The sequence below is a fragment of the Sardina pilchardus genome, chromosome 20 (assembly GCF_963854185.1).
Source record: "Sardina pilchardus chromosome 20, fSarPil1.1, whole genome shotgun sequence".
Classification (NCBI taxonomy): domain Eukaryota; kingdom Metazoa; phylum Chordata; class Actinopteri; order Clupeiformes; family Clupeidae; genus Sardina; species Sardina pilchardus.
The window spans coordinates 17,912,433-17,922,432 of NC_085013.1; the positions used below are offsets into that span (position 1 = coordinate 17,912,433).

The 10,000-nt window shown below is 45.0% G+C and overlaps 1 protein-coding gene across 1 annotated transcript in view; it reads right to left on the reverse strand.

The window, feature by feature from the left end:
- Window positions 1-10,000, reverse strand: part of alk (ALK receptor tyrosine kinase) — a 60,350-nt gene that overhangs the window by 13,657 nt on the left and 36,693 nt on the right. Inside the window, exons 8-14 of the mRNA XM_062522785.1 lie at window positions 8,583-8,751; window positions 7,662-7,809; window positions 6,600-6,710; window positions 6,366-6,507; window positions 2,780-2,950; window positions 2,349-2,447; window positions 128-292 (exon numbers count right to left, since the gene is read on the reverse strand). Of these exons, the coding sequence (XP_062378769.1) occupies window positions 128-292; window positions 2,349-2,447; window positions 2,780-2,950; window positions 6,366-6,507; window positions 6,600-6,710; window positions 7,662-7,809; window positions 8,583-8,751 (1,005 nt within the window). The remainder of the gene's footprint in view (window positions 1-127; window positions 293-2,348; window positions 2,448-2,779; window positions 2,951-6,365; window positions 6,508-6,599; window positions 6,711-7,661; window positions 7,810-8,582; window positions 8,752-10,000) is intronic.

The window sequence follows — 10,000 nt, forward strand, 5'->3', positions numbered from 1 at the left end:
TCCATCAGCACCTCCATCAGCACCCCCATCAACACCCCCATCAGTGCTGCGTCCACTGTGCCAGTTGTGCTGTTCAGCATGCTCGTAATAACCCGTGTGTGATGTGGGCGGCTGTCGTGGCGGATACCTGTAGTGTTGACCCGGAGGCAGGTCATTATTCGGCCTTTGGCCAGCAGGATCCCCTCCTCGCAGTAGCACTGGACCCCGGCGTCCGTCATGTGGCACTCGTTGGACTCGCAGTGGCTGCAGTTGAGCACGGGCGTGATGACCACGTCGCCACTGCTCTCCACCACTGAGGAGATGGCACAGAGAGAGAGAGAGAGAGAGAGAGAGAGAGAGAGAGAGAGAGAGAGAGGAGGGAGAGAGAGAGAGAGAGAGAGAGAGAGAGAGAGAGAGAGAGAGAGAGAGAGAGAGAGAGAGAGAGAGAGAGAGAGAGAGGGAGGGAGAGAGAGAGAGAGAGAGAGAGAGAGAGAGGAGGGAGGGAGGTCATTATGGGAACACACTAGGGGTGGGAATTGGCAAAAAAAAATAAGATTCGATACTATTGCGATATTTGGGCCACAATTCGATAATATTGCGATTCTTAACATATTGCGATACACCAAGTATTGCAATTCGATTTTGCGATATATTGCTATTCATGTCTCTCATATTATTCATATAAGATATAAGTCATTACAAAAAATTAGGAAAATAACACTGTTCAACTTACTTTGCAATGGCATGGTGCATGTCAAGGTCCTTACTATTCACTTCTTGTTGAAAACCAAAATACACCCACCTTTTTCGATGTGAAAGTAGTGTAGAGTGTTGTGTACAACAGGTTGTGATTGTGAAGCCATTTTCATTTATTATTGCTGTTGAATGCACAATGAAGCACCACAACACGTGCCCCCCTTATAAGCGTAATAAGCTAATTTAATGTGATCAGAGTAAACCCTGAGTAAACTCGACTCAAATAAAAGTAAAATGGATAATTAAATTATATAATTAAGTATTGCGATACTTTGAGCTACAAGTATCGATTTAATTGTGTGCACAAAATATTGCGATACTGAACAGAATCGATTTTTTCCCCCACCACTAGAACACACACAGTACAGGACAGCAAATGGGGGTGGATCCACAAAAACACGACTACAGACAGACTCCAAACGGCACTTTTGATTTAGTCCACCTGCCGATGGGTACAGTAAGTAGCAACATTACCTCGGCACAGTACAAGACACACTGCGTTCAGCCATTAGCCTCAGCTCTCAAGGAGGTGAAGACAAAGTGCTGTTGTTGTCTTTTGGTTTAGTTTTATGCAGTTTAATTTATGTAGTGAATTTTATTTATATAGTGCATTACAGCACATATACAGGGGTCATTCAATGTAACAACATTAAAAGGTAATAGTTTAAAAAGTAAAGCATACAATACAATTAAAGAGTAATTAAAGAGAAAACATAAAAGACACAAGGCAGAATCATTACGATTCCGATTCAGATTGAGACAGATTCCATGCAAATGCTGCGTCTCTTCACTAGCGCTTGTGAATGACCCAGATTACTGAAGCACAACATGCTCGCTGAACACTTCCTGCACATCTATTTTGCTGACTGGGACTTGAGTGAAATCCTCCTGTTCCCATCTTATCAACTATATTTCACAGAGGAATTGGGGAGTTGCACGTAGCATTTGGGCAGGACAATGCAGTCATTACACAAGATGAGTCCTCTGCGTGAGCAACAGGGCTTGCGTAACCGACAGGACCACACGAGTTAGACAGTCTCTTTCAGACTCAGTTCTGCTTGCCTAGCTCACTTAATATTTGATGGCCCGTGGCAGTTGGCTAATTTAATGTACTGCAGAGCCCCGAGACTGATGGAGAGGCGTCGACTAAAACTACAACAGCTCAGGACTGATGGCAGGGCGGGAATGACTCACTTCTCACTCTGGGGGGGGGGGGAAATATGTTTTCTACAGTACATACTGCTCCTGTTTTGTTTCTCCTGAGTGTTGATACAAACACTCAACCTACATGTACTGTGATGGACATCCAGGTGCTTACAGTACCACCTACTGTATAGCGGTCATCCGAAACTTCAAGGAACTGCGGTTACATACGTAACCATTGTTTTTATGAGCTGTCCAGATAGAAACATGAGTAGAGTATCTAATGTGTGTCAGCATACCAGTGGTGTGTCCTTACTAGACTCTAGTTCTGAACATCATAAGAGTTGTCTTTCAAATAATAACCAGTAGTGATATTGACAGGAGAGATCGATAAGCGTATTTAAAGTGAACGTGCCAACATTGGCTCCACTGGTTGTAAAGATGGCCTAAATCCCAGAGCAGTCGCTCACCTTTTAAGGCCTCCAGGTACATCCTGCCCTCTGGACTGATGTAGGAAGTGCCATCTTGTCCAGCGACTCTCGGGTCATTGTCTTTCGAGGTGTTCCCACCTAAACAACACAATCAGCATACAATTAGCAGAGTGTCCATAGCCACTGGCTGACCCCACGTTGAATGTTGAATGGGCCACCTGACCTGATGCGGGGTGCCTCTCAAATTCTCTCCTCGATCCTCGATGCTCGATCCTCGAGGGGCGTTCCCACTGATCTATGGCAGACTATGCCATTGTTGCCGCCCCATCATTCTTTACGTAGATCAGTGAGGATCGAGGCCCGAGGAGCGAGCGAGGGAGGACGTATAGAAGCCCAGGTGAGAGGCACCCCCACCTGAGGCACCCCCACCTGAGAGGCCCCCCCACCTGAGACGGTAAATGCCCACGTACCTCTGTAGCCGCCTCCCCCTCCACCTGTGGTGCAGGCCCCGCCCCCGCCTCCAAAGCCTCCGTGGGTCTTCCAGCCAATCGTCTGGCAGGGATGCCCTCCCTGCCCCCCCAGCACCAGAGGCCTCCCTCCCTGGGGGCTCGGGGAGCCGTCGCTCCATCCCCCACCTCCGCCTGGGAAGAGAAGAACGCTAATGCTAAAGACAATAGGAATGTGTACTGCAATTCAACTGTGTGTGTGTTAATTAAAACACACTAAAATAGGGAAATCATTCAGCTCGCTGGTAAAAAAAACAGACCTAGAAAGTGACGTTACATTTGTGTTTTCTCAGTGCTTCCCAATGCGCTCTCGGCCGGAGGCAGCCTGCAGCACTATCGACAAACTCTGTCATCAATGTGCCAGATGTACTTATTTCCATGTCAGAGTAGACTTGGGAGTCGGACAACTCAATTCTAGACATGAGACATGTAAACAAATAATCTGATTGAAAATAATTTTTAAAAAACCTGCGGCTGCAGTGGGGGAGAGCTCGTCTGCACTGAGCACATTTAGATATCAGCCCTCGTTTCTGTTCCACTGGCTTTAATGACAAACATGCAAAAGGTGTTGGCAGGAATAGAGCCTGCGCATATATTAGAGGCTGAGAAGCCCCAGCTCATGCATAATACATGTGCCATGGCTTCTACTCTCTCTCTGCTGGGGAGCAGTGGGGTTGTGGAAAGACCAGCCTGCAACCCAAAACAATGAAATAAAATAAAAAATCAGACAAACTCTCAGACACTGGCAGGCTTGTAGTCGCCAGGGCTTTTGTTAGCAGTCAAGAGCAGGGTGCAATGGAGGACAGGCATAAGAATGTGCTGTTCAGATGGAGCTCACACTATGTACAGTACATGCCCTTTACTGGCCTACACACACACACAGTCTCTCCCACTCCCACTCGCTCCTCATTTGGACTCAATCTGTGTTTAGAGCTGCGATGACCTTTTGGGGCGAATTATGAGTCTGTCAAACATTTTGAACCTAAAGGCTGAGCCAAGTAAAAAGGCCTCCATAATGTACTGTATGATGCCTTCTCCAGAACGCCTTGGTGGAGCGCATGGTTCCGGAACACAGAGGTGCAGCAGTTCCGTGTGTTGTGTGTGCTGTGCTGGTGAGTAATCTGCGGTGGAACACTGGGGAGATGAAACCGCTCTTTGAGGACTCCCACACGGCCAGGCCGTCTTTGACCCCTGTCTCCATCAAAGCGCGAGATACTGAATGCCTGCACATATCTGTGACCCCTGTCTCCATCAAAGCGCGAGATACTGAACGCCTGCACATATCTGGGAGCACACCAGGAGCCCAGTGGCCTGAGACTCGCTGATATCGACTGCACTGGAGCCCTTTCACCACATTATACAGGCTCATAAAAAAAGCGAGATGACATAAATTTGAAAAAAGAGCAGGTTTTGTTAGATATTCTATAAAGATCAGTGTTCAATATCATTTTTATTGCCAATTTAAAGCTCCTATGAAATTGAACAACTGAGATTTTATATGTACAATAACATCTAGCCTGTTCCAAAATGAGTGTTGTCCAATTTGTCTGTCCTTTCCTGTGCGGCCTAATAACCTTACATTGTCTGCACCAAGATCAAATATGTCGGCCTATATTGTCGTACTATTACTAGCAAGTTTAAAAAGTGGCTTCCTCATCCACTTAATATAATGAGGTGCACCACTGGAACAAACCTGCCATTTAATTTTTAACTCTTGTTTATAAATTACACAACAGCTAGATTCGTTCGAAGAATTTATTAATTTCTGATTGGACAAGCAGCATTCCGTGACTGCGGATATCCTGGAACAACCCCGTTCCAACTTCGCACCACTAGTAATCCTTCTCTGTTGAGGCCCATGGCACACAGTCAACGCTGCATTCATTAAAGAGGCAGTTGACCGTTGAGTAATCTCCCACTGTTGAGTTCTATGGCAGACAGTCAACAACGCATTCATTCTTAAAATGTGAGAAAAGCATGTCATTGCTACGCCTCTTTTGGAAGGAAAATGGCTGATATGGTGAACTTATAGAACTGTTGTCTTTCTTCTCTGTCACCCTATTGCCATTGGGTCCCATTTTAGTGACGGTAACATTTCATTTCACTGCTATGCTGATGACGCACAGCACTTTCTCCAGTAATATCTGTAGCATACACATTAGCTTTGGAACAGCAGTGTCAGAGTGCTTGTGAGGGGAACTAGGCTTATGGGACTCAACCATTGGGCCTATTCATCAGCTCCAATGTCTCCTATAAGGTAGGCGAGCTGCCCATAATGTGTGCTTGTCCTGGCTACGTAAAGGGGATTTGTTTGTTTATCTGTTTGGTTGTTTGCTTGTTTATTCTCGTATGAGTATGAGTGCCGAGCTAAACTTCCTCTAACACACTGTCTTGGGCCATAAACAATGAGCCTACAGTACATGTAGCTTCAGGAACACTAAAGGAGGGGCTCATAAACATACTGTAGGCCAGGGGTCGGCAATTAAGTTTGGCCTCGGGCCAGATATTTTCCAAGCCATTACATAGCGGACCACAAGTTCACAACCAAAACAATGGCTAATTTAATTAATTAATATCGGAGGAGGTAAAAATGATAGGCGCTCTTGAAATGACAGAGCAGAGACATTCAAGCAGGCTGTAGGCTAGGTTAAATGTGTCGACTGGTCATTGGGGGCGCTATTATATGCCTGTGTCTTTAAAAAATAAAAATAAAAACCACCAGAAAAACATTTCCACGCGTTGCTGTTAGCTGTCAAAAAATGGCACTATGAACAAATCTGAAGAGAAAAGTTAACAGCGAAAACAGGATATTTAATGATGAATGGGCAGAGAACTATTCATCCTCCCTAATTGTATTAATGCAAAGCCCACCTGATCTGTAACAACTAACGAGGGTGTCTCTGCATGCAAAGAGTACAAGACGGCACCACGAAACTAAGCATGCTAATTTAAGGTTGCGTTCCTAAATAACACGCACGCTATGTTTGAAACTCGTGTTTTACTTTTCACAGTTCTATGTGCGTAAATTGCCTGTTTGATGTCAGGCCTGTTTAAAAGAAGTCGTGTTTTAATTATCACCATAAGCCTATGTCCGTTGTTTGAATGACAACATGTGTTCTAGGGACTAGCTTGGAATTTGAGAACCAGCGCTGTCCACTGACTTCATTTGTTTTTGCATGTTGTGCGTTAACGCTGCACCTCGCTGCGTGCTTCTTCACTCGTATTCAGATGAAACAAATATCTAAGCATTTAGATTGCTTGAAATTCTTCTGTTCTGGAAAGTTACGTTTCAAAATAAAGAGCATGTTTGAGACTGGCAGTCCGATTTTTAAAAAGTTTTTTTTTTTTTTTCATTCTCTGGTTCAAAAGATCTCACGGGCCAGATATTTTTGCTTGCGGGCCGCATCTGGCCCGCGGGCCGCCTATTGCCGACCACTGCTGTAGGCCATCATAATCTAATGTACACGTTCTCTGATGAGATCATCTGGTCACAGAGAGACCGCTGCAGTGGGAGACATACAGTAAGAACAGCACACTCCACATACTGTACCTGCTGCCGCAGAGAGGCCGTTCCGGCCGGGCACCTCGGGGTCCGTGTCCAGGATCTCTTGATGATCTACAGAATGGCTGCTGTAGCCTCTACCTCCACCTCCCGCCGCAATGAGCAAGGGCTTGTGGACTCCGTTCTCCATCTGTAACCATGGTAACCGCACAAACATTGTGTCACAGCGGAGTCTGAGACCGTTGTTGGCTAATCACCGTAGAGCAACGGCAGTAGCGGTACCTTGAAGACATAGGTGGCACCTCCGCCTCCTCCTCCACCCCCTCTGATCATCGTCTTGTTCACCATGGGTCCCTTCTGCTCTGAACAGTACTTACTTAGAGCCGTGTTCACCTGCACAAGAGGAGACGCATGCAAACATTTACCAAACTCATGTCTGCCAATGTCCTTGTTCAGCTGTGCTATAAAAGTGCTCATAGGAGTACGTGTGTCTCAGACTTACAGTAGCTTAAAACCCTCTCAGCTTGCACAGCACACAAGACATCTGTCTATAGTGCTTTAATTCACAACAACCTTGTTTACTGCTTAGTAAACTCTGGAATATATACATATTTCTATAGCATATTTACATTCCTTTAGGGACTCAACTACATTTATCTGGGTGCAGTGTAATGAATGATGGAAATGCAATGATGTGTGGACTACCCGCATCTGGCCAATATTGCTGTGAATTATGTTTCTTAACAGTCTTCTGTGATAAACTGTGATAAACAGTCTTCTGTTGGTGTTTCATTTCATGTGTAGAGATCTTGAGCAAGCTATTGACGGGGTTTGTTTTGAACAATATTACTTACTGGTTAAAATGTTTTATTTGGGAAGCATTTAGTTCACGGCCCTTAGCTAATCCACAGTTAGTGATTTTGGGCTATAGCGCACACAGGTGCAAGCTCTGCAGTGCTTGATCAACGAAAAATACTGTCTCCATGGCTTATATGATGTGTTTCGCTGCTATGTTCTTGCTTTAAAAAGCTTAAAATGTTCAACATGTTGTAAGTTGCTTTGATTAAAAAGCATCAGCCAAATGTAATGTAGGTAATGTAATGTAACGTAACGTAAATGTATTGTAAATGTAATGTAATGTAATTGTGTTTGTATTGCTGCTGAAACACTAATTTCCCCTTGGGGATGAATAAAGTATATCTATCTATCTATCTATCTATCTAATGTAATGTAATGTAAATGTAATGTAAAGTCTTTATACAGACAAAGCGCCTGGGGCCGGAGATACACTTTAAATATTCTGCTACGATGTCACTGAGGAGCAGATCTGAAGTGTGAGCTCACATTTGAGCAGGCATCCTCCCCTTGCTGGCCAACCAGGATGTGGAGCACATCACCCTTATTCAGGTCAAAGTCCCCGATGATGGAGACGCCATGCGACCTTTCCACGTGCATTACACTGAGACCACCTGATGCACCGCCAGCTTGGATTCTGTTCAACCAATGAGGAAACACACAGTGTTTATAGAGTCAATATACTCTATTTTATTATATTGCATTCATTGCATTACACGTGCCATGGCTTTGTTAAAGGAAAATGTCAACGTTTTGGGAAATAAGCTTATTTGCCGTCTAGATAAGAGGATTCATACCCTTCCTTTCTCTGTACGAATAATAACCCAGTCTGACACCATTAGCTTAGCTTAGCATAATTCTCTTGAAGTGGGTTGGACCAGTTAGCCCAGAGCTCCCATTTAGCTATAGGCTAGCAAATGGCTAACTGGTGTGCAAGTACAGGGAGGATATATTATGTTCTTATCAACTTCGGAGTAGACAGCAAATAAGCTAATTTCCTTTAAGTACTTGAATTCTCCTATTCTTCTTTAAAATTGAGCTCACTGTTGAGCACCAGAAATGTCATTACTTATGCATTGTCTATTTATGAATAGGCCTACATGACAATGAAACTTGAACTTGAACTTGAACTTGAATTTGAATAAACAAGCATATATGCAATAGCTGTGGGACACAAGGAAAACTGGAGTATAGATCACTGTTGAGTAACAATGCATCTCTAGATGAGTGCCTTTGAGTGTGTTACAGTATATCTGACTTTGAAACTGCAAGGGAATGCAACATTTTTGTGGGGGACTGCAAAAATAACTTGGTTCAAAATGATCTATGCCACGACCCTTTGGGGGGCTCAGTAGACAGATGTGTGCATGTGTATGTACAGGTGTTCACAAGTCAGTGTGCGGCCTCTACCTGTATTCCCCTGTTTCAGGCACAATCCAGGTTTGGACACCCTGGAAAGGTGCTCTGGTTCCCACGGTCACGTTGACGCTGCTGTTGCGATATGCGATGTTGCACTGGTTTTGCGTGGGCCCCTCGGGGCCGATGCCACCACAAGTGAAGAATGTCCATTTTGTGGAGGCTGCAAACACAATGAAAGAAAAGACAAAGACAGAAAAAAACTTGGTTCAATTTCCCCTTTAAATAACTATCTCACGAACACAGAAAAAGAAACCAGAAAAACATAAGAGAACACTTTCCTGGGTCAACAATGTTTCTTGAGAAGCACATAAAGGGTGCTCATCAAAGTGGGTTTCTAAGTCTACTGCCTAAATTCTTTGACAAATGTTAACAGTTTGGAAAAGTGACATGCTACTGCTGTTCCCTGTGATCTATCGGAGCAATGCACACTCCCATCAGCCATACTCCACTCCGAGGGGACAGGTTTGGTCTGTGGATCTTAACAAGCATTACTCATTAGTTCTGTGATGTGTAATGCCGGCAGCTGGACATTGCACTATTTGGGAAATGACTTTGGTCAAATGGGTGAAACTGTGTTGGCCGAGTTGCCCTCTATCAGACGATCCGGCAGAATATCCCAGCCATATGGGAGAAACACATGGCATATTACTGTGGCGGTTCTCAGCGCAGTGTCTCATCACCTGTGTGAATATAAACCATTCCCTCTCTCGCTGAATTATGCATCCTACAGTCTGTTTATGCAAAGGCAGCTCTGATAGTCGCCCATCATACCCCTCCCATCCCATCAATCAATCCTGCCGCGCAAACCTCACCAACGGGAGGTGACTCGGTCACTATAAATCTCACACACATTTATGTGTGATCTGGCAGGCTATCGATCTGTAACCTGCTGCTGTTACTCGAGGGCCAGTGCACAGAGACGAGTCCAGCAGCAGCAGGAGTGTGGCTCCGTGCGGGGAGACTCTCATTGGTCTGTCCTGTCCTGCGGGGAGTGATGCAACCCCGTCTCACCCCCGATTGATCCACTACTTTCTGGATTTACCGAATTCTCTTCTCTCTCTGGGAGAAATCCCTTCTGCCTCCCAACCAAATCTTATGGCTTACACCAGCCCTGATCTCATTTACTTGCCTAAGACGATTGACGGGCTCCATTTCCTTGTGTGTGGCTGGAGCCCCGAGCCTGAGGAAACGAAATGAGACTCCTATGTCTCTGTGCCTGGCACTTAACAGACTCAACAATATATATGCTCATTGCACATCAATGAATCTTCCGCCGCGGCTTCATTAAGATATGTACCCCCGGGCATAGGGTAGACGCCAAGAGGAGACGCAGCGCATAAATGACACCCTGACACACACACACACACACACACACACACACACACACACACACACACACACACACACAC